The sequence below is a fragment of the Aquila chrysaetos genome, chromosome 11 (assembly GCF_900496995.4).
Source record: "Aquila chrysaetos chrysaetos chromosome 11, bAquChr1.4, whole genome shotgun sequence".
NCBI lineage: Eukaryota > Metazoa > Chordata > Aves > Accipitriformes > Accipitridae > Aquila > Aquila chrysaetos.
The window spans coordinates 40,602,673-40,627,969 of NC_044014.1; the positions used below are offsets into that span (position 1 = coordinate 40,602,673).

Consider the following 25,297-nt stretch of genomic DNA (forward strand, 5'->3'; position numbering starts at 1 on the left):
TACACTTCAGTGGAGAATATTTTCCTTGCTGTGGTTATAGGCTAAGGACCATAACACACATTTTTAGATAGCTGTTGGTTGAAAAGCGGAGTCTGGCATGCTAGAGCAAAGCTAAAAGTTCTGTAGCTGGTCAGGCTGTAGGATTCACGCCTCTGCTGGAACGTCTCCTAGAATTTGTCAGTGTGTCACAACTGGCTGGAAGTGCATGCATTCAACCAAGGCAGTAATTTTGATAGTATGTTTAAGAGAGAAGAATGTATTAGCTGACCTTAGTAAGAATAAGAAATACTAGTATCTGGGTAACTTTGACATGAGTATGGAAGATGAGATTATATTCTTTAGATTTATAGTGTAAATTGTATTTGGAAACATTTTACTCTTCTTAGCCTGTTTATTGGCCTCAGTTAAACAAGGTGTGAGTAAGGTGCTGTAGTGACTAGATGGTTGTATCCCAGCACTCCATCCCTGATTCTGCCACTGGCATTCTGTGTGATCTTGAGTAAATAGTTTTTCCTCTATTCTATTCCCTTCTACTTCGCTATGTGATATTGGAAGATGACCTCTGCTTGAAATAGTGCTTTGATGGAATGCACTGTAGAAGAAGTAGGCATGACTATTAAACAAGGAAAAGAGAGCATGTTCTGAATGTTATAACCCTGGGAAAAATCTTCATTTGGTATCTCAGTAGACATCAGAAAGAGTGCATGAGACAAGTTTGTTAAGGTGTAATGCTTTCCCCATCTCAAACATTTTTTTTCCATAAACCTTAATTAAAGCTTTTCATGCTGTTAGGTCAGTCATAACCTGTTCCTTGCCATATGGATTTTCCAGTATCCAGTAAGAACTAGGCTTACGCTGTGTTCGTTTCCTTGGTGGATTCATTATAAGGGATGATGTATGACACTATTTATGCTGAGAACTATGTTGAAGAACTTGGTGGAAATCTTGTGTCCTTGGAAATTTCAGCTGCTTTTCAGATGTGGTTGAAGTCGGCCAGTGGATTAAAAAATTGCTCTAGGGAGAAAGTAGACACAGAGGGAAGTGAAAGGGACTGTAAAAAAAAAAAAAAAATAGTGCTGATTTTTTTTTTCTGTCAGCATTAAAAATCATCTTCCAGTTACTTCACTGCAAATCTACACCTAAATGCAAAGCCTGTTTAAATAAAGTAGCCTTCAGTGAATAAATGTTACTAACGAATTTGAATCTTGCCACCTTCTTCAATTCTCCATCTCTTCTTTCCTTTGTGGTTTCTTTGCATTAACAGACATGTTTCCTGTTACTAGTGAGAAGAAGTAGTAAAATCTGAGGTGGTTAGAGTGTAACCTGACAGCTTTTTATGGAAATTTAAATAATTTGGCAGGTGCATTGTAGGTTTTCCCTGGTGTTAAATGGGACAGATCCTTCCCAGGTGTCAGAGGTATTGCTCCATTCCAGTGCATGGTCTGTCCTACAAACTACAGCAGGTCTTCAAGCAAAAGTTGTCCATGCTGTTGTGTTGCAAACAGAACAAGTACATTTTAGCATTCCGAATATCTTAATTCATGTGTCAGCTAGAGGATTAAAGAAAAAATGCAGTGGCTGTTTTTGTGACTTCTATAAAGCCTGATTTGCACTTGCTGTACTGACTCTGTAGCAAAAGGACTGACAAATTTTATTCCCAGAGCGGTGTTGGCACTGATTGATGATGCTGTATAATAAATACTGAAATTAAGAACAAATAATAAAACATTCTATTCCATGTTCTCAGCAATGGTTCATGTCTTGGAAGTTCTCAGGTGTCCTGTCCATGTGTATCTTGCTTAAAAATACTAATCCAGACTATTTTGTTTTATTATTTTTTTTCTTACCTTCCCTGTTTTTTAGAAGGCAATAGGCCTGTGTATTTTGAAATTGATAGTGTAATATGTTGTATGTCAGTGTAGAGTAACACACAATAGAAAAAAAACCCCAAAGAAAACAAATTTGGTGCCAAGTTACTGGGTGAGAGCCTTATGAATCCCTTTGCTGTCCAGCTCAAAAGTCTGAGACTGAGTCATTGCCTCGAGACAGAAGTTGGCATACAATCAGAATGTATGGGAAAACAGTAGCTGTGCTGAAAATTATGAGAATAAGCACCACAAGTATCAGTAATGACATGTTTCACGTCATCTAACTGTTCAAAAGCTTTTTAACTTTACATTTTTTTGACATATTTGTGTTCTACTATATAGCTTTAAGGATGCCCATCCCCCTGCCACCCCTCCAGCAGCCACTGTGTCCTGTCAGTCATCCTGAAATACACTGGAGAGCTTGTCAGGCAGTCGCTTACAGATGCCTCAGAAGCCTAATAGTGAGCCATAGCAGTTACACTGAAGTTCCTAACACAAGGAAATTACATAGACAGTTGCTTTAGTGCTGAATATGGACCACATATATTCTAGGATAGGTGAGTGATGTGCTATTGGCTTTCTAATGATCTAGCAGGAAATGGATTCTAAAGTTAATGTTTTCTAATTTATGGAGAATATCTTTGGCTCTGCTTTCTGGCACCAAGTAGTTTATCTATGTCTGTATACAGTGTACTTACAGATTGTTTAAAAGCTGCAGGTACTATGTTCACATTGTATTGCAGATGGATACAGACTTTGACTGGTTTTCATGTGTCTTTTTTTTCTTACTCTAAAAGACTCAGCAGTTTCAGTTTGGACACGTGCTGAAAAGACAAAATTCTCATTATCTTACAGTTTGTAGCACTTGGTAGGAGTGCGCAGGTGGTTGCTTTTCTGGCTGTTCTGAGACACAGCTATCTTGTGACACATGCTTAACATCCTAAGTGTTGTAAGAGCTCCTGGTCTATAGTGCTGAAATTGCCTACTGTAAAGGTTAATATAACCAAGTGTGAGGTTATAGCAGCCTTTTACCAAAATATCTTGCAGTTGAGATCCCTACTGTAATTAGAGGGCATATTATACCTGAGTAGACCTATGCATTTAAAAAAAAAAAAAAAGAAGATGGACTGCGATTCTCATTTTTTCCTGAGGCAAGCACCAAAATTTGTTGTCTTAATGAAGATGATCTTGAAGGACAGAAGTTCACTTTCTAAGTGGAAATATCAGAGAAAATCCCAGAATGATCTTTACTGGCTGCATATTTTTCTTTCTATCACCTATTACCCTTGTCTTGATTTAAAAAAACCCAAACAAAACCCATCTATTTAAATACTGATTAGCTAATATGGTAAATAACAGTAAGGAGAGCCTGGTAAGTTAAAAATATGTGGTTAGGGTATCAAAATAATTTAAGATGTTGTAGGTTTCACTGCATTGGCTTGCAAGCTTGTTTTCATATTTTGACTGCTTTAAGGAATTTTCAGGAAGCATTAGAATTTTACTTAAAAAAAAAAAAAAAGACTGGAATCAGCAAGTGAGCACTTAAATACGTTTTTTATACCTTAGAATATAATAGAAATTTTCAGAAACAATAATTTTGGCAATTGGCTTTCAATTAATGATAAGTTATGGGCCTGACCCAAGGCTTAAAAGTTATTGTTGAGTTCAAAAGCCAGTTGAGCCAGGGCTGAAGCAGAGAATAAAAATGCTTATATTGTACAATATGCTAAGGTTAAAAAACAAAAAACAAACAAACAAACAAACCCCAAACAACCGAAAAACCCAGAAAAGGGAAAATTATAGCACATGGATTCACATTTTTCTGATCTGCAAAATGAGGTTGTATTTGTACCACTTCCCAAGTTTGAGACTGCTCAGTGGTAGGATTCTGGAGTACAGTGATCTCTAGTAAGAGGAAGTGACTATAATTACAACTACATTTTTATCTGCCAAATTTTAGAAAAGATCTGATCATTGTAGATGACCTATAGTATAGGAAATTGTGCTGTGAAAACAGAGAGCAGCTCTTGCTGCAAGCAGCAAAGGTTTTATTTTTGACTTTTCAGTAAAGCAGTTGCTAACATGCTTCTATCAAGGAATTGAGGGGAAGCCACTGTGAAGCTAAAGCGTGAGTGTATCACTAGGTGACTTTCAGGTTAAATCTCAGTAGAAGCATGAAGTGCTATCTCCATCCAGTTCTTACCTGTCCTCTTGCAACTGATGTATGTCTTGACCAGAAAAAATTCACAGCACAATCAATACCATCTATTTGCAACTGTTGTGATGGATTTCAAGAAGTACCTGTATACTGGGAGGCTTGTGAAAATTTCAAAGATAAGGGTTGTGAACCAGCAATATCATAAAGATTTTTTTTTTATGTGAATAAAAGACAGATTAATTGAAGTGTTGGCCAAAGATTTAGAGAACCAGTGAATTGCAGGTGGTTAAAAAAAAAAAAAAAAAAAAAGTCTACCTTTTCAAGAGTGTGAAATGATGTGGTTTGATGCAAACCCAGTGAAGCTGGAGGAGAGTATCTTGTTGAATTAAAAGGCTTTTTGATTCAGGGGTGGACAGAGCAGAAGCAGCTTTTCAGCAGCATGGATTCTTCTCTGCTGTGTGTTCATAGGCTGCACCAACATGGTGATGGGTAGGCACAGACATGACACGCTATTTGCAAATGCTGTAGAGTCAACCGAAAATGGCATGTACTGCTGTTTTATTATGGGAGGGGCAGTTTAAGAAGCTATTAAATAGCAATGCAGTTTGGAATTGAAGCTAACAGAAGAGCAGGGATGTGAATGACAGACATTTGTGGCTTTCAGAGCAAGTTATTAGTACCGTAGGAAAGTTTACTTTCACAGGTTAAAAAGGATCTCCCGTTAATATTGGCTATCTTTTAATTCAAGAGATTGTGTGGAGGTCTGAATGTCAGTGGGAACCTGGCTTCCAGGTTACTGATAGCTCCCTTGCTAGTATAGCAAATGTTGCTGGAAATAGCTATATAGCTGTAGCTATAAGAAAGCTTGAATTTTTATCTACTTTGTAGACACAGAACCTTTCTGAATATTCATTGTTCAATAAAATGTTGCAGTTAATAGGTGTTGGCCCTTTGAGATTGCATTTTGTACTAGACCTCTCACTCTCGAGGTTTAGAGGCTTTACTTACATCATTATATATTTAGTGTATTTCCAAAGAATTATATGGTTTAGAAATTGGTTTTAGTTTCTATACATAAAGAACCAATGGGTATTAACAGTAAGAATCACTATAGATAAAATAAAAAGTAAAAAAAAACCAACCTGCTTGTGTGAGTACAGAGTGGGTATGTCTCTGGCCTGAGCTGTAAGAATAAGCTCTTGTTGCAGAGCTCAGCTCACCAAGGATGTTATGTGCACAATATATGGAAACCATGAGGTGTTGCACTTTCATGATGACCTAAGTTGTAGTTTTATGAATACCTCTGGGTGATCGTGAATTTGTCTCTTAGTGATTCCTCCACTAAACAGCAGATGGAAAGAGCCTGCCTTATTTCTTGCTTTGTTGCATATCCAGTGTATTATCGAGAATCGACAGCCTGACCATAACAAACATACTGGGCTAGATGGACTGTTGATCTGATTCAGTAGGACATTTATTATGTTGAATGTGCTTGTAGATATTTTGAGTTCGTTGACTTTTGATGTCTTCTGTCTCTTGTGGTTCTTCTTGGTCTGAAATTCTGCAAACAAAGTATTTTGCCTTTTGGGAGCATGCCCTAACCACCAGCCTCTACAGCTATGCTGTGTTTTCAGCCTGTTTTGTTTTGAGCTCAGTGAGTAAATAAGTAGTTTACATTAAGTACAGCAGAACCAGCAAAAGATACCGAGTCATCCATCTCAAAGCACTTTGTAACAGCTGCAGTGAGGCTTTGTGAGTAAGAGGTGTGGTCTGTACACTTGCACAGCTACAACTTCATCACATGGGGGAGGATACATAACAATTCGAGCAAGCAGAAGGGCTGTAGTCCTTTTCCTGACAAGGAGCCTCCATTTGTTTATGAAACAGTGAATGATGAGGGGGCTCACTTTCCTTCAAACAGAGGGACAAGTTGAACTGGAGTATTTCAAAACTGTGAGAGTATCTTACCTACTGATGCATTGGACAGAAAGAGAACTGCTGATACTGGCAATTTTGGGAGTCTCAAATTTTATTTCCCTGGGGTTTGTTACAAGTATGTAAAAGTTAAATGTGTAAAATATGGCCAAATAATTTGCATTGACATTTCTAGCATTCTCTTTCTATTATTAATTTCCATGGGAGGGAGAGTAATTCTGTTCAGTCTGATCTCAAGTTTTGTTCTCTTTATCTTTTGACTTGTAATTAAAACTGAAAAATCAGTTCTTTACATATGCTATCACCTGACTCTGTGCAGCTGTGGGAACTTAGGGCTGTGACTAGTATAGCTTGTAATAAAAGAATAAACTTGGCACTTGCATAACCTTTATGAAGAATGGCAAAACCCTAAATTACCTTTAACCTTAATTCTTTAATTATCATTCATACTATCGTTGCTTGCAAGTGAAATGTGGCTAACTATTCTGTGATAAACAATTTGGATCCATTTCTACGCAACTTGCTATAGAAACCCTAATGCTACTGTGTTGTATTAAATCAATGCTAGGTTCACCGGAAGGTGACAATCTATCTCTTTAGCCTGCACAATTGCAGTACCTTATTACTTTATTGTACAGCAGCAATGGTTGTAATAAGTCCTGCTTAAAAAGGACAGATATCCATTATTTGTGTGTTTGAAGTCTTTATTGGCTAAAAAGGCTTTGCTGAGCTACGTTTTATGGGAAGTTAAGTTACTGGAAAATTTAAAATGTCTTCTATTTTGGGACAATAATCAGTTGCATTCCTACTAAAGCACAGTTATAATTCTTTGTTGGCACACACACATTTCACTGCGGCTAAAGGCCTGAGCCATGGCCCAGTGAACTCAGTGAAAACCCTTAAATTAACATCAGTGGACTTTGGATCAAGCTCATAATGAATGATTTATTCACTTTAAAGACCTAACTTAGCTTTACTTCCATCTTATTGACTTCAGTAATAGACTTTCTTGACTTAATCTGTCTTGACACTTCGAAAATATTTGTTATTACAGGGTGTAAAATAACTAAATGTTTCACTTTCTCCTGCTATTAATTGCCAGGACTTTTAAGGGCTGCTGTATGTATTTTTGTTCTTAAAGTGTTTATTATGACCACTATAATTTGGCACATAAAATGAGATACAAGTACTATGCAGATAGCATTAGTGGTTTTGTTTTGTGATAAGTTCAGTAATGTAATACATAATTCTTGCTTTAAAGCTCCTTTTTATTGACTAGTAGAGAACTTGCATTTGAAGGTCTTCTAATGCAATTATCCTTATGTATTTTTTAGTATATGGTCAATTTAGAAATCTGGAAGAGGAGACAAGGAATTATATGTACTTTAAATCTGTTATTTTACAGTTTATGCAAGTACCTGCATATTTTTTTTTTTTTTTCCACAATTTTGAAATGAGGAATGAGAAAAGTTCATTTGATCTCTTGAAATCCTAAGCCTGTTATGGAACCAAGTTTGTACTCCCATAGGCAGTCTCTGAGCTCTGACAGAGGGCAATGAGACTTGTGGTCATGGCTAATAATTGCTTATTGCAAATTTGTTTGTTTTTTTGTACCTAGGTGAAATGTCAACAAAAGTGCCAAGCGTTAAACTGAAAATTGATCCTCGGGATCTGCAGATCCAGACGTTTACAGTTGAGAAATTATTGGAACCATTGATAATTCAGGTATTTTAGTATTGCAGAAAATAAATTGGATAACCATAGAGGGAAGGGAATAAGGCTGAAGAACTTTGGCTAAGGATGCTGCTATGAGAGGCATACCCACAACTCTTCTGCATTGTAGTTTACTCTGGCTCAGAAACTGTCCAAGGGGATCTGTCTTCTTCCAGATATGGTCATTTGTTTAGTCGCTTCCATTTTTGCAAATGCCACACAGTATGTCATAGCAAATGTTGCATGTTCTAGCTAGTCTCTTGTACAGTATTATCTAGTGGATGTTTAAATGTAGAATACAGTGCAAATGGATTTCCAACACATGAAAAGTTTCATGTTGTAAGTGCTGGATGGAGTGGAAAAGAATAGCCTTGTAATCTGTAGGTGAGCTTCTTTATCTGAATTTTGAAAAGAATTGCATTCTCTTGCATTTTAGAAGAGATGCCCGAAGAACAGTGCAATTGTTGCATATTGTATAAACCTATGTTAGTACTTTTCCTTCCAACTGAAGAAGACTTGGACTGAGGGATTTACAAAAATGCTTTCAGGTTTGTTGATAAAACTTTCTTTTTAGGAGGAGCAATTTTACTGCATATTCCAGTTCTATTTCAAGTATTCACTGGTTAAATATGCAGTGCTTAGTGTGTTAAAGATTCTCTCATTATCTCTATATTTGGCATGGATTAGAAATGTCTTTGTGTAATGCAATGGAAAGGACCTACTCGAAGACCTGACCTCATTTTGCAAATAATGTGTATAACTAAGAAAGTGTTAAAAGACCCCTGTAGCAATATGTTACAGGGTAAAGAACAGAAAGGACATCTTCTATTTTGAAACTCAAGCTATTTTGAATTTTCTCTTAATTGTACTTGGAACAAAGATGTTGGGGTACCTGCATTTAATTACTCAATTACACATAGCACAAGGATGCCAGCTTATCACTGTCTTTTAGACTTGTCAAGATGATGTAGATCAAACTACTTGTCACAGCTGTACACTGCCTATTTAGTATTCCTTTCCTGGTGCACGGGGGTATGTTTACATGGCAGTCACTGCTCTGGCTGCAGTTTGTGTAGGTACAGAAAGGTGTGACTTAATTCAGAATTTTCTTTCACTTGCTAATGTACAAAGAATACTTTGTTGTTTTTCAGGTTGTGTAGGTGGTCAGGTATAATAGCTATGAAGTAGTTTCAGTGGTTGGTTGATTAAGATCTTTCCAAGCTCTTTGAGTAATGCCTCTTACAAGACAATAACCTTTTGTTAACTAGGTTATGTTAACAATCAGCAAACAAAACTGGTAACTGGGAGGATGACCGTTGGTAAATAGAGCAAAGCCAGATTGAATACTGTACTCTGGGTGTTATGCTATTTATATACAAGTAAGAATTGGGGGTGTACAGCTTATTAAAAAAAAAAGTAAGGATATATCTACCAAGTTTTCTATTATTTCAATTTTTTCAATTTGCAACTTTTCTATTTTTAAAAAAGAGATAAATAAAGTCGTTTTAATTAAGACTGAAACAATTATTATTGTACTTGGACAGATATTAAAGGAAAAAATATTTTTTTTCTTGTACAACTCATGGTCTTCATTTGACTGCATCCAGCCGCTTAGGTTCATGGTAAATTTTGTTATTCCAGGAATGCACTTCTTTTCACACACACTGCTCTGATGACATCTTTCCTTCTTTGTCCTGGGAGCCAGTCCTTTGCATGTTGTTTCCCTGGGCTTGCCAAAGGGTGGTGACCAGATACAGAGTAACAGTCAGTTTATAATTAAAGAGGCAGCACATAATGATTGGAGGGAAGAAGAATACAAAGATGAAAGATGAGGACAATAAAATGATGAGTATGTTTGGTGTGATGGTTCTTATGTTTGTTTGGACTTTAATGTTGCAAAAGTCCTTTATTTATTCCAGAAGTGCTGTATGTGCTCTAAAGGCTAGGAAAAGCAGGGAGGTGCTGATCATGTTTTATAACAGTTCTAGGAAAAGTTGCTTTTAAAAATCAGTTAGTTCATTGAAATAAATTTCTTTTTAACAAATAAAGTTGTGTTTTCCCCATTTGAAACTTTTGCTGCTCCCTAACTCATCCAGTTTTTTATTTATTTTTCATTATAATCTTCAGAATTTCTTCTCTTATTTTTGACTTGATCTTCTTTTCCTCCCTTACTCATTTGTCCCTTCTGGAAGATTCTTTTCTGCAGAAAGTAACCTTTTTTTTATCATTACTTCATTTCCAGCTGTTATTAACTGAGCTGCTTCTCACTCATTTTGTCTGCCTTTATTTATTTATTGTTGGCTGGATGTGACTGACGGTGTATAAAACCTCAGTTAACAGTTCAGTGGTTTGTGGGAAGTCGTCAAGCTGGAGCATCATGTGTGGATGGATTATAAAATTAGTTTCAGAGTAGTGGGAATAACTGTCTTGATAGACTGCATTTTAAAACCTTCTCTTGTATACCAGTAGGTCAGACTGTGCTCAGGCAGCTGCAACACTGTGGGTATTTTTAGAGGAGATGAAGAAATGTAAATTTTTGCAGGATCAAAGAAACCTGCCAAAACAAAGAAATACAGTTGCAGAACAAAACAAAGAAACCATCTAATTTTTTTATTTTTATTTTTTAAAGGTCTTCTCACGCATCTTTAAAAAGCTCGAGTCTTAAAAATGGAAATGCTGTGGTTCAAAAAGAATATGATATTGGCTGTCTTTCCCCCTCTCAACCTTAATTCTTTGTCTCGTAACAGAACTGTGGAAGGGAAGCTTGCATTTTGAGTGGGAAGGAGACAAAATATGTTGAAAATGCAAAAGTGGGGTTTAAAACTAATACTCAATGAAGGATGATTGAGATGCTGGAAAAGCAATAAATGAAGACTGATCTGTGATTAGAAAGAGAATCAGACCGGTCACAGATAAAAATGAATAGTATTATGCTCTGGCCTGATTCACTTAGCAGCTGCTGCTTTGAACACAGTTTAACCTTATTTTGAGATTTACGTTCTGATTTATTTATTTAATAGTCTTGTGTTGCTCTGGTGGGAAAGAGGCAGTGGAAGTGCTTGAGCTTCTCTGAAGTCTGTCCTAGCCAGTTATGCTCAGTGTTAGAGCAATCCTTAGGTTAACAGCATCAATATGGGAGAAAATGAAGGCAAAAGCAGCCTATGTGGAAATAATTTTGCAAATTACTTTGCTGGATTCTCTCTCTTCCCTGCAGTCTGCAGTGGGCAGTGGTGATCACTTTGAAACTCTGAAAACAGTATGACACATTGTTTTGTATAAAACCCTCTCTGACTTGGCAACTTCTCCACCCTTGGAATAAAACAATGCCCCTAAATTACAATGTTTGGGGGATTGCAGGGGTAGCAGTCTCACTGCATTTCCTTCTTTGCATTGCAAACAGTGGCCTGACCCAGGGTGATTAGTTCAAACAGTGCTGTGCAGGGCTCTGCAGAGATAGAAGCTCCTATGTTGGAAGTGGCATAACTGCGTTAGTGTAATTCTGTGTCCAGCCTTATAAACTGTACTCTCATGGGGATGTACTACTAGCTGCACTCTGTTTTCTATGTATTGCAAAAAAGTTTCTTTAATCCTGTCCAGTTGTCCCCTCAACAGAAGGGGTCCCCTCTGTCTGAAGCCTTTATTTCATTTTATTCCAGGTCCTTTGAGGACATTAGTTTTGAAAGGAAGGCTTTTAAGTTAAGTTCTCTATCAATGCATCTGGCACATTAAAAATGATAGCTGTCAAAATTGACATCATTCAGCTGACAGCTGCCTTGATGTAAATTGAGTGCATACTCAGACAAACTTTCCTTAATTCTGGGCTTTTATCAGAGATGCACTCTGTCATGGAGCAATTAGTGGGAAGTAATCAGTAGATCATAAAGCATTTTCATTCACATAGTTGATGTCTAATATTTGTCATGCTTGTGCTAGATTTAGTCACAAAATATAACAATTAATGTAATGGAAAATATCCTCTTGTTTTATTTCATCCTCAGAGACTGAAGTCTGTTTAATCTCTTTGCTATACTATGGAATGATTACAGTTATGGCTAGGTATAAATTTGCTTCTTTTTTCCTTTTGAATTTACGTACAAGTTTTGAAAGATATGACTTGATGAGATTCATATAGCTTCATTAAGTCATGCAGGAAACACTTCATAACTGCCTTTGCAGTCATTGCAAGTCTTATAAGCTGTAAATTTGCCACTTATTTGGATATTGTATCTAAAGCGTGCTCTATGTATTTATGTATACACACACACTTAATATATGTGTTGTGTGTGTATGTATACATAAGCAAATATTTGTAAGAGCTTTCCTTGCCAAACCTCTTGCTTCCATCTCTTTATATGTTATACATACATGTGAGCTAAGGAAAGTTTATGACTGCAAGAGATAGATGAGTTTTACAGAGTATGTAGAAACATCCATGTATTTTAGGGTCCTTTACATCACTCATGAAAAATAGGCAAGTTGAAAGGCATTTATTCTCACCTGTCATCCACACTGACAAAAGTTTGCTCACACAGAAAACATACACTATTGGTTTTAGTTCTATGTATGGTGAGTTTTACTTTGCACCTGAAAAGTGATTAACCAGTATTTATTTGTATGGGCAATACTTTGAATTTGAAACAGTGAGGAGGGGGTTCTGCTGTTGTCATTAGATCACTGAGTTCACGTCTTGTTTTTTCAAATGTCTAGGCATTGCGGTTACACTGAACTAAATTTTAAACAAAAAAGAATGTTTTATGATTAATGCTTTAAAATACTTTTATATTAATATCAAAGGTGAACCAAATCTTTTGATACTCAAGGTACCAAGACACTGTTTCCTTTAACCACTGCAGTATTAGAAGACTGTCTGTCAGGGCTGGCAAGAACTGAATATAGTAGTGAAGAACTGCTGCACGGTTCCTTAGGAATTCAATATTCGGGATAACCATGATGAAAAACATCCCACCCCTCCAGCCTAATAAATAATGGCAATAACAGGCAACAACATCATGATTCAGCTTTGCAACTGTGATGGCATATGGGCTTGAAAATCTCACTTACAAAAACCCTTGTGCCTCTAGCACAACTCTGTTGCTTCTAGCAGAGGTACAAAATAACCTCTTGACAATAATTTCCATTGAATGCTGGAAGACCTGCGGTATATAGCAATAAGAAGGTGTTAATAACGGGGAAATGCAGTCGGGCATGAACAGGATTAACGGGGATATGTTTTTCATTTTTCTTACAATGATACCGTTTTGACTCTGTATTCTGCCACTACAGTACAAGCTGTGTTGACAACAGATCAGAAGGGCACACTATATTAGCTACTGTGTAGTTCAATTCTTTCTGTGTAGGATCTGCATAAAGTTTTTGCGTTCCTCTCTGCAGTTCTGTGTTAGAGAATTCGGAGTAGTTTTTCTGTATTTCTTCATCTCCATGAGCCAAGAACTACCTGTCAAATTTTGACTTGTATTTGAGATCATAAGCTGCCTCTGATATTTCCTGGCAGTGATGCTGAAGTTGAAGGGGGTCTTACAGTCAAGAGTTTTCACCTGCAGGAACGATTATTTTTCATGTTTTTCCACTTGTTTTGTTTCCTTTCCTCCTCCAAAGCATAGGAATGAACAGTACATAGAATGGTATTTTACATAAAAAGGAGACTACAGTAAAAATCTGAGAAATAAAATATATTGTTTTCTGGGAATGGTGATTAAATAGTTAAGACACTTTAAAAATGTCTTTTACTTGATAGGTTTTTGGGGCAGCTTCTAATTTTGTACAGTGTTTTATGCCTTTCTTGTTGGAAGTATCGGCCTATAATCTCTTTAACTCACTCTTAAAAATATGATCGTTGAAACTGCATTAAACACTCTAGAACTAATGTTAGAGGGTTTGTAAAAAAAAAAGATATTAAGATTCTTATTCCCGTTGCATTCTCTACCAGCTGGCTGATTTACGTGCAATAAATAATTTGTTTTACTTTCTTTGAGCCACAGTCAGAAAAATACCCGAGCCCTCTTTAACAATCTGAGCCAGGGTTATTTATGTTGCTGTCTCCCTTGTGACATGCCAAAGCAGTCGATGTCAAGTGGATGCTCCTTTTTCCCTCCAAATTCCACATAAATGATATAGGGGTCAGGGCTTTTGCCTTTCAAAGATGCGTTTATAGAAATGCTTCCCAGAGGATGTTTGTCAGTTACTTTTAAAAGTACTCGTTCATGAAAAGCACTGAAGTGCTTGAATTCATGAACCAAGATCTAAAGGTGAGCTATGGTACAGCTAGCACACTTCTCATTCTATACCTGTGAATGGAGCCCTTTTCCATAAACCAGCTCAAACCACAAGCTGTACTGCAGCCATTAGCTAAGTTTGCCTGCTGGACTGAGAAATTTATATGCAGCTTTTGCTTTGTTTATACAATCTTGATGATTGGAATGCCATTTAATAAAATGAAGCAATTATATACATATAAAATGTATTCATTGAGCTCCAAGACTAGATCTGTACTTAATATACTACCCATGTTCTGGCACAGAGAACAGAATAGTTCAGAAAGTTTGTTTAAAATAGCTATATAACTTTTCTTTTAAAATCTTTTAGGAGTCTCTCCTTAGTGTGACAGCTCAAGTGATGCCTTAGAGAATAGTCTGTTAGAAACAAACAGTGTGGAGGCTGTGCTCAGATGATGAGGAATGTGGAGTGGGATGCTATATAAAAATAAGTTCTTTATGGATGTTGAAGTGCATTGTTAAAAAACAGAATTTGGACAAAGCTGCTGTAAACCTACATTCTGAGTAAAATTAAGTACAATTTTAATGTTGAGAGCCCCCCTGAGAATTCTGAGGTGCTGAGTTCTGACCACTGCGATCCTCCTTTGTAAGAAGAGAATGCATTTTGAAATGTGTCTATATTTATTCTGAGTATTTGCTTCTGAGATAACTGGGAGATTTAAGCCGGAAGTATGGGAAGATTCAGCACTGATTATATTTCCTGCCTTGGCTGAAGCCTCCTTAGATAGCATTAGTAATTTTGTGGGGTTTTTTTTTTGGTTTTTTTTATCATGAGGAAAATTTAAAGTAAGCACTGTCAGGAGTTTGCATCAGGGTTAATATGATGGTGAGATTTCTATTGACTTTGGTTTGATGACACACGAAAGAAGAATACAAAGATAAGGCATATTAAGTAAAACTATCTGTCAAATTTGATTCAATAGTTTTGTCCATTCCCAGTATGTATGCTGAGCTTGCCTGTCTCTCTCTAAAGCAGAGGGAATCTCATAGCTTATTCTCAACTATATTAATTTGATTTTTTTTAAAGATTTGGGAATAATATAGATTCACTTATTATAGAACTTACACCACTATTGTCTTTTTTGTTTCTTTTCAATGTAGGTTACAACACTGGTTAACTGTCCACAGAATCCTTCTAGTAAGAAAAAGGGCCGTTCCAAAAGAGCTTGTGTCTTGCTAGCTTCTGTGGAAAAAGCCACTTGGAATCTGTTGGACAAGGGGGAAAAAATCGCCAAGGAAGCAATTGTGTTTAAAGAGGAACTTCATGCAGCACTCGCTGATGTCCAGAAAGAGAGTGAGTATATGACAAATAATTTAGGCACCACAAGGAATTAGTTTAACCATGTAACACTAGTATCAAAATGAAGCTAGGATATCCATGAGAAATATGTTTTCATGTGGAAATGTCTGAACTTTGAGTTGTCTGATTGTATGTTCTCAGATACTGCTTATGAGGAGGTAAAGTGTGCAAGCTGGGCCCCATTGTGGAAGAACACTTATATCAGTGGAAGTTTTGTTGGTGGTTTTTTTTTTTTTTTTTTTTTTTTTTCCAATGAAGACAGGATGCCCCTTGTTAATTTCAGTGGCTGTTAAGCACAAGTTTAAGTTAATGCATGCTTTAATGCTCTTCTTCAAAATAACTGTTTACCTGAATCTGGGATTAAGGCCTTTTAGTTAAAAATTTAAAATGAGAAATCTTCCCTCTTTTGTGTGGTAGTAAGGACTTAATTTGGGAAGGTATAATAGTCCTGTGTGGAGGTATGTTTTGAGACTTTAGTACGAGGAAGATGGATTCTTTAACCTACTGTAACTACTGTAGAAGTCATCCCCTCATGATAGAGCTTCTCATATTTGGTGAGTTTTGCCATATTCCATTTCCTCATGACCTATCTCCCCATTTTGAACCAGTCTCCCAGAATAGGACTAGGTTTTATGATCTGCTGAGAAAGGTGTATTAGCCACTTTCTTACAGGCTTTTTGTTGCTTTGTTGATTTCTACTCTCCCCATGGATAATCAGGGCCCATTGGGTGAATATGAAGGCCAGGCTCAGATAGTAATAAGCTGGATGACAGACATCCAAAATGTGTTCCTGCAGAGATCAGCCTTGAAAACTGATTCAGGAGAAGGTTTCAGAGGAAGAAGGGGACAGAAGAGTAATGATTTCAGTGCCTGGTCATTCGAGAATTATGTCCTTCCATCAGTGCTCTGTGAATTTTGTAAACAAATGGTTCCCAAGGGTTGCCTGGAATCAGATTAGGAAGGGCTGATGAAAGCCTTCCCAAAAAGTGGGAGCAGACAAGCAAAGAACAATGGTCTATACCATGAAGTTATTGTCAGGCCATGTTATTGAATGAGCTATCAACCGGGCTGGGTTTTATCAAGGGGCAAAGTGGGCTTCAGTTGCTTTTTCACTGTTGAGCAGTGTGGTGTATGTTCTTATGCCATGTGACAACTTGTGCCTGAAGGACCACGTGTTAGCCATTTAAATCAGGTCTTTATATCACCCTGCTCTTACTGAAGTTGCAACTTTATCAGAATTTATTTGTGGGGTTTTTTGTTTGTTTTTTTTTTTTATTTTGTCTTCCTCCATGGGCAGCTGGGGCAGTTTCTGAGTCTCTGTTGTTGTTCAGGGTAGTGATTACTACCTATGGGCTTCCTCTGCATTCAGAGATGGCTGCGTTTTAGAGTTTGATATATGCATATGGTATCTGAGATACCTTAAGGTCCTTTATGATTAAAAGCGCTATGGCCAGCACATATCATTGTTATCTGTCACACTGCTCAGCTGAGGCTTTTAAAAAAATCATTAATTTTGGAGTATTCTTAAAATGTTAGCCTATCCATTCCAGGCCAATAACATGCAACAAGACTAGAATACATAGTTTCATATTGATTTTTATACATAGATAATATAAAAATATTTCACATTTTCAATTTATTTGTTGATTCTCACCCAAGACCAGAGATAACTACAGAAACAAATAATACATAAAGTAGATTATATACGCATCATACATTCTTTTAAAATGTTAAGTCCATGTTATCACCTATAATTATGCAATGACAAATTGAGTGTTCACAGCCAATCTTCCTCCAAGGATTTGCCAAACTGCGCAAGTTAATTTTAAGAAGTTGGTGAACAATTGTAAAATAAATAGCAGTTTGTTAATTTTGTAGGTATTTTTAGTCCTTTGAAGCTGTGTATTACTTTTAAATTGTGGTATGCCACATCATATGTGACTTCATTGCCTGTTATTCAAGTCACATTCTGCTGCTGTTAAACGTCTCCTGTTATTTACTTCAAGCTCTTTGAAAGGATGTGGGTCGTAAACTGTGCTTGCATGCAGTCACCTGCCATGCATGTCATAGCATATAGTATTTAATTTTCTGTGGGTATATTTTTCTGTGGTGACTGGCAAGTATTTTTATTAATATGCTCTTAAATAAATTATGAATTTTTAGATGTGGCTACAGCTTGTATTTACTGTATAGTGGAATTTTGAAACAATATTCTAGATAATTTTGCTCTGATGTGAACCGAACTACCAGTCCAAGAGTTGCACACCAACATCTGGAAAGAATAAATACTCTCTCACCTCTTCTCACGTTTTAGCTTGTGTCACTCGCTGAGCTTGTTGAGTTCAAGACTGTAACATGAGAATTAAACGCTTATTATTTTTAAATGTCAGTCGCCAGTGTGAAAATGCTGCTTTGTTACTTTTGGAGCTCATTAATAGGGGTTCCTTTTAGAGGAGTGATAGACTTTTTTCAAGCTGCTGCTGATAATCCTGTTCATAATAATGTTTTGGGGAATAAAGGGGCAAATTATTAGGATAAAAGTAAACAGCGGAGATGAATATGACAAATCTTCTATTTATCTGATGCATTAGTGACTTGTCTAATGTCTTCAGAAATGGGGACATGGCTATGGCCTTGCTGACTACAGTTCAGTCTTGACAAACACTCTCAGTAGATGAGATTTTGATTTCTCAAATTCAGTTGAGTTCTCTTAGTGACATCTGAAAGAAAGTGTTGCTATAATGGGTGGCAGGCATGTTCCCTGGATAAATCTAGTTTCTGCTTCATAGAATCATAGAATGCTTTGGGTTGAAGGGGACCTTAAAGATCATCTAGTTTCAACCCCCCTGCCATGGGCAGGGACACCTTCCACTAGGCCAGGTTGCTCAAAGCCCCGTCCAACCTGGCCTTGAACACTTCCAGGGGTGGGGCATCCACAACCTCTCTGGGCAACCTGTGGCAGTGCCTCACCACCCTCATTGTGAAGAATTTCTTCCTTATATCTAATCTATAAAATCTTATCTAAAATCTGTAGAAATCTTATATAAAATCTATAATCTAAAGCTTCCTTTGACATCTGCAAAGTTTTACCAAAGATTTATAGTCTTGGAGCTGATCATTTTAATACAGAGGTCCTCCACATTTTTCTTTCAGTTTCCTCTCGAGAAAGTACTTCTTCAGGCCTATTTCTATCCACATCTTGATTCACCTTCTTCTGGAACTAGGCAGGCCTGTGGCTGGTGGACTGTGTGCATCACCCAGAAATCCACTAGCTTAATAAGTGAAGAACTACCACGTTTTCCTGTTGATCTGGTTTGGTGAAGCTTTGTTTAAGGGTACTCATCTTCACATTTTTGTTCTAAAAGAGTGTAATAAACCCAATATAAGTATTTTTAAAAATTTGCACTGCCAGATTTCATGTATACAGCATTTCAAAAAATTGCCTTCTGACTCATAATGTGCTGTGAATTAATGGTAAAATACTACACAAAAGAATAAGAAGCGTTGTTCAACCCTGAATGCTTCTGACACTTAACATCAAACTATAATTAATGTCCTGATTCTGATATTTAATCAATTTTAAGACAAAACAGTGATGTAGTTTATGTGGGGAAATGTTCTCTTAGGAATTTGAATTAAAGCTTAGCATTATACTTGGGATAATGATTTTTTGTATTTATGTCAAGGTGTGATTGCTTATAGTTTTCAAATAGTTGTACAGGCATAGCTAAAATGTTTGGTATTTATTGCCATTGCTTACTGACTATATATGGTCAGAAACACAACAGTTGTTGTCTGCATTGTTTCTATCTATTGCAATGTCACTGTTCTATGTGTTTAGCTGTTATCATGCTCAAGTGTGTTCCTAGATAAGCCTTTCATCACCCATAACAGTGAACTGAAAGAAAGTTACTTGCTTGAGTTTTGCTTTGAGCCTTCAGTTACTCTTTCAAAGGAAATTAGAAAAAAATAATTTGATATTTTGAATGTCCATATTTAATGTCTTTTGACATTATACAGGGGAGGCAAGACTTTGATGGCATGGAAGAAACTACTATTCACTGGCAAGAAATAGGGAGTGTACTGAAAGGATATTTACTAACAGAAGGGCATAGTGATCTCTTGTATTATACTATATTCTTATTTGTCCCCCCCTCAAAGTCTTAAACATAAGCTTAGCTTTCTCATTCTGTGTTAAGAGCTACATGTATATGCTCTGCGTCTAAGGGACTTTCCTTCTGGGAGACAAAATTTAGATATTCAGGAGGCTTAAAATAATTTGTGCTGTACAGCCTCTTCATCAAACCAAGAACAGATCTCTTGTAGAAAAGCTTCTGATACCACCATTGCTGGATCAGGTGTCCCTGAGTGGGAAAGGGGGAATGAAGAGATGTGTGTAAGGCATGAAGGGGGTGTGTGGTGGCTCTGATTTCACATTAGGAAGAACTGTATGACATGTGGAAGTGGAACTTCCTGGTATGCAGCTGTGAAATAATTGCAATGCAACAGAATACAGTGGTATCTGAGTGGGGTAAGAGACTGTGTGGCAAGAGAAAAATGTCCTGTAACATCTACAGAAAGCTATTGTGAGAATCTGAGTTATCCTGGTGTTGAATATTAGGAACATGCAGGAGGTATCAATCTGCTTTGCCCTGACACTGATAGTGTCACTTCCAGCTAGGTGGCCAAAGCAGAATCCTTTATTTGCTGTAGCGGATGGAGATGATATTTGTGGGAGCAGAACAGGTGATTACACTAGTAACTAGTATTGTTTAATCTCTTGTTTTTAGAAAGGGTAGGTTGTTTTGTGCTCTGATGGGACATTGACTCCCAACCTTCTCTGGTACTGATTCTGCTTATCTGTTAGTTTGTGCTTGCGGAACTTGAGGCTGCAAATACTACTGTAAATCAGAGTTTATAAGTTTTCTATTATTGGTATAAACCATTGATTTTTTTTTTTTTTTCTCTCTCAATTTTGAGACTAGGACGTTTGAAATCCTCTCTTTTTACTGATTCTGGTACATCCCTCCTTCACTTAGTCAATGGGTTCCCTTTGACAACTGTGTTTCTCTGGAACTGTAAATCCACCAGCCTCTAAGGGTGTAGTTCACAGGAGTGGGTGACAAGACTTTCTTGGCAACAATACCTCCTTGTGGGAGGACACAAGAATGGCATAAAATTCACTGCATTCCATGTGGATTTCACACTGCTGCAGTTAAAAATAAAAAAAAAACGAGAAGAAAGCCAGATGTAACAAATAGAAGAGAGAGAAATGTGGTGCTTAGGATTTAGTAGCAGAAAGAAAATCTATTCAAAGAAATAAGAGACGAAAGCTTAATTCTGATGGTCTTGCCTAAAAAAATAAAGAACATTTAGCTGTTGTCAGAGTGTGATGTTGAACACTGTCTCTGAGGGGTGCTCACTGACTGCAGTTAGTGGTATTCGTGCAAGTATCTGTATAGATGGATTACCTGCCATCGGCTAGCAGCCCAGCAGAAGTGTGTACCTTTTGTCAGCTATTTGCCAACAGTAAATTTGCCAACAGGCTTACAGTTGACTTGTTTTTAAAGGAATTTTCATGTAAGTTTTTGGATATTTTTGGTGCTGGATAAAGTGCATGGATCCTCTAACTTTTTTTTTAAAAAATACCTGTGGCTGAACTGTGGTTTTACCTTTCCCAATGCCCAAGCATAGATTTTTGTAAGCATGTACATAAGTAGCGGTCATTTGACAATAGCAGTAGCCATCGGTAACTGATCAGCTAATAGCAGTAACACCATTTACTTTAGGAGTCATCTATCTGTGTGTGCTGAACAGAGTCTTGGAAGTATCTGCCTTCCAATAATTACGTAGTCTTGATATATCCTGACTTTCTTTGAATTGCTTCTCATTTGAATGTCTAAAATAATTGAAATACTATGAATGCTCCCATCTTTCTGCTTCCCTATTTGTGCCACTAAAAGGGCACTGTCTTTCACATTTCATTGTTTGTGACAAATGTAATTATGGAAGAATATCTGCTTGATGGGAATTACAATGAAATGGATGAATTTGCATTGAACTGTCATGCTGTTTACTGCATTTTAAGTAAGTTCTAACATCATGTTGTTGTTGGAGCTGTAATTTTCTGCTGCTTGTACTCATAGCTCCTATCTGCTTAGGCTACATCTCATAACTCTCTTTTAGGGTCATGATTTTATACTTGTTCCTCTGCCCATCCCAGCTTATGTCCAACTCATTTCTAAGGGGTTGGTCATATTCAGACCCTTCTGGCTTGTCTTTGCTCACCCACTCGATCACAGAATGGTTGAGGTTGGAAGGGACCTCTGGAGGTCCTCTGGTCCAATACCCCAGCTCAGGCAGGGCCAGCAGTCTGCCCAGGACCATGTCCTGTCAGCTTTTGAGTATCTCCCAAGGATGGAGACTCCACAACCTTCCTGGTCAGCCTGTGCCATTGCTAAGTCACCCTCACAGTGAAAAAATGTTTTCTGATGTTTAGACAGAACCTCTTGTGTGTCAGTTTGTGTCCATTGCCTTTTGTCGTGTCACTGGGCACCACTGAGAACAGTCAGGCTCCATCTTCTTTGCACCCTCCCTTCATGTATTTACATATACTGATAAGATCTCTCTGAGCTTTCTCTTCTGTAGCCTGGACAGTCCCAGCTCTCTTGGCCTTCCCTTATGTGAGAGGTGCTCTAGTCCCTTAATCATCTTTGTGGCTCAAGTACCCAGAAGATATCAGTGTTGAAATGGTACTATTTTCAGATTTTAGGACTATTTGAGGTTTTTGAAGTGTCTCAGGTGCTTGAAGGGCACCCAAATCCATATGGCCATTCTCTTCTGGAAGGCACAATAGCAGAGACCTGGGCAGTTAATCACATGTGGGGCCTGTGAATACACAGTTCAACCTTGTGTTTATGGGTAGGGTGAAACATTACATTAGAGGTTTCTGAGGAGCCGCTGTGCTGTCAGAAGATAATCTTTCTTGTTCCCAACTTTTATTAAATATTCCTGGTAATAGCACTGTGTTCTATCCTCATCTAAGCTATATCTCACTTCTCTCCTGATCCGTTCAGTTACTAACTCATAGGCTCACCATTCACTCCTCTCTGGGCTTCTCACAGCTGAGTACTTTCACTCCTTCCTAACCAACCAGTTCCTTTTGAATCTGTAGCTCTGCTTGCCTGGTCAGTTTTGTTTGGACCACTTTTACTGTGCACAAAGAGACTCTACTAGCAGGTTATACAGAACTTAAAAAATAAAAAGTAGTTGGTTATTGGCTAACGCATGCAGCAGATAGCTAAGACTGAGTGACTGAGCAAAGTGTTAATGTATTTGTTACCCCCTGTAATGCTGGCCAGACAGTTGTCAGTCATCTGGGAAAACGTTGGCCTGTGTTGCTTCTTTAGAACTGTGGCTCGGTTTTGCAGAGTTTTTATCTTGCAAGTACCTGGATCTTTTGACTAAGGTTTAAAATTTTTCACGTCAGTATTTTTTCCTCTTGGATTCTTTGACTGCTAATTACTACTATATCTACAACTCTACTTCTGTCTGTTATTTTTGCTTATCTTCTGTGATGTTAGCTAACATACTTCTTGTACCTTACAAAAATTTTTCTCAGCTGAGGTCACACAGTTGTACTACACCAAACTAGGCCTTACATCACAGAGGGCTGAACCACAGGACTGAGGATTCCACACAGTCTTCCTCTGGTTGGTTGATTCTCTCCCTCTTCTCTCCCTCCCCTCCAAATTTTCCTCTCAAAGTAACCAGTTCTATTTTTTTTTCGTATTGCTTTCCCTTCCTTAATTCTCTTCGCAATTTCTCCAGACTTAACTAGTTTTCAACAGAAGTTCTTCTGAACTGCAGCACATTCTGTGCCTAAGAAGTTTTAAGTTCCCCAAAGGTCACCAAGTTGACTTGCTACTTATCCTTTTATCCTGGGAAGTATGTGAGGTTAACACATCACATTTTTCTTGGGCTACAAAACTATTTGCAAATCTGGCTTAAAGTGCTGAGTTAAAATAAGTTAATAGCTGCTTTGCCTTTGCTTGGATGGCAGAAGACACTGCAAAAATAGTAGTGAATCTGGTCTGTTTGCTTACCTTGTAAGTAAATGCTAATAAATCACAGGTAGTAGAATATGGCGTGCTGTATTCTTCCTCTCCTTATAAACGCTTCAGATGTTCTCTGTCTTTAAAAAAAAAAAGTCAGTCCATAAATAGTGGAACAAGGAGAGCCTGTCTTCATTCAAATTTGCATCTCAACACTTCTGTAGATTCTTTGAAGCTTAGCAGTAGGTAAGCTTTTACTGCCAGCCCCAGCTTGCCATCAGTGAGGGCTTTAACTTGGTCTCGCCTGATTTCCTAATGTCATGGAAAAGTAGTTAGCTAACTTTGAATATCTTTCTCTGTGTAAAAAATTGGTCAGAAAGTTCAAGTTACCAGGTGGCCAGTCAAGCAGTGATGATGTTAATCGTACTGTTGTGGAAAACAGTATCTCCTGATGCTTTAGTCAGTATTTGTTAAAATGAATCCTGAGGGACCAAGGTGGACAGCTCTACACTCATACGTCTTAATTGCAGAAAACATTTCCATTGTTTCATGCTTTCTTGTCTTATTAAGACATTGCATGTGTCAACTTCGTGTTTTTGTGCAAATGTTTTTAAGAATCTGACGGTTATAATGGTCTGAGTTAATGCTACAGTGTATGCATTCCAAATACATAAAAAACATGTGGTGTTAACTTGTACTTTTACAGCCTGAAACATAACATGTCAAATTTAAGATATTCAAACCCAATAACTGGCAGGTCTAACAGATGGTAGTTAAATACTATGAAAATAAAATGGATACAGTTTTTGTTATTCATTGACATTGCTTGTTCTCAGAAATTTGGAAAATTTTCTTTCTATTTGAAGTCATAAGAGAAATGAAAGGATTTTAGCTGTCCGATGGTGTGTATGCGCTGTATTTTCCATGCCCTTATTAAGGCACAATGAATTTCCAGAGTTAGTATCTTAAATTCCTACTAAAATTTCCTAAATTGCTATTAATTTATTAACATCTGTAGTAGTCACCTGCTACATGTAAAGATACATGTAAAATACATCTAAAGATATGTATGCATGTAAGCAGGATTTACTCTCTCCATTTACACCACTCCAGATTACTGGGCTCAAATCAGTGCTTTGAAACTTCTAGTACTGATTACAGTACTCATCTGGAGAGGTGTTTCTGTCTATTGCAGATGGGGAAATAAAAGACCTTAAAAATCAGTTGTTCTGATTAATATTTGATTTTTATTTCCTGTAGGTTTATTTGTTGTGATGTGCTCAGCTATGGTGCATTATCTCACCGACTACTAGAGAAAAGTTCTAATTTGCTGTCCTGAGCACAAGAAATTGATATTTTTTACTTTCAGTGTTTTGTGATGTAGCAGGTGCTAGAACCAGATCTCAAATTAGTGTGGTTTTTATTTATTTATGGAGTTTGTTAAGCGTGTACTTAAGATACTTGATTTGCACAAAGACTTTAACAAATTGGAGAGAGCCAGAGAGCACTATTAAAGATGGGTGTTCCTGGAAAACACATGATTTTCAGCTTGTTGGAAGTATTCAGTGTTCTGAGAATCGGGCCAGTACTCTCTCAGGTGCTGGTACGGGGACTCTGTAGTAATTGGCAGGTTTATTTCTGTAGCCTTTGCTCAATACTTTTTTCAAATGCAGTTTCTAGTAAGAGCAGTAAAGCTTGTTTTTTCTCTGAATCTTGAGAAACGCAGGCACATAAAGAACCTGTCTGGCAAACTCTCGTGCACTTGAATAGTTCTCATTCAGTTCTGATGGAGGGAGCACATAAAAGTCTGTATCTTTGTAATTACAGGAAATGCCATATGTTTGTATGTATTTCTATGAATATGCATTAATTACTGATTGCATGTATTTCGTACAAACCTTGTTGCCTAGTTTTTGATTTGAGGACTCCAAAGCTTTTGAAAACACATACTTGGTTCAGGTAGCAAAACTCTTTGC

At 37.3% G+C, this 25,297-nt stretch overlaps 1 protein-coding gene across 2 annotated transcripts in view; it reads left to right on the forward strand.

The window, feature by feature from the left end:
• The window catches only part of CTNNA3 (catenin alpha 3), a 549,510-nt gene that overhangs the window by 6,208 nt on the left and 518,005 nt on the right, over nucleotides 1–25,297 (forward strand). Inside the window, exons 1-3 of one of the 2 annotated variants that reach the window (XM_030030141.1) lie at nucleotides 2,285–2,425; nucleotides 7,580–7,686; nucleotides 15,069–15,261. In XM_030030141.1, coding sequence (XP_029886001.1) covers nucleotides 2,401–2,425; nucleotides 7,580–7,686; nucleotides 15,069–15,261 — 325 coding nt within the window. In that variant the 5' untranslated portion in view covers nucleotides 2,285–2,400. Of the gene's footprint in view, nucleotides 1–2,284; nucleotides 2,426–7,579; nucleotides 7,687–15,068; nucleotides 15,262–25,297 lie in introns of those variants that run through there. The other variant, XM_030030142.2, reaches the window with a different exon arrangement.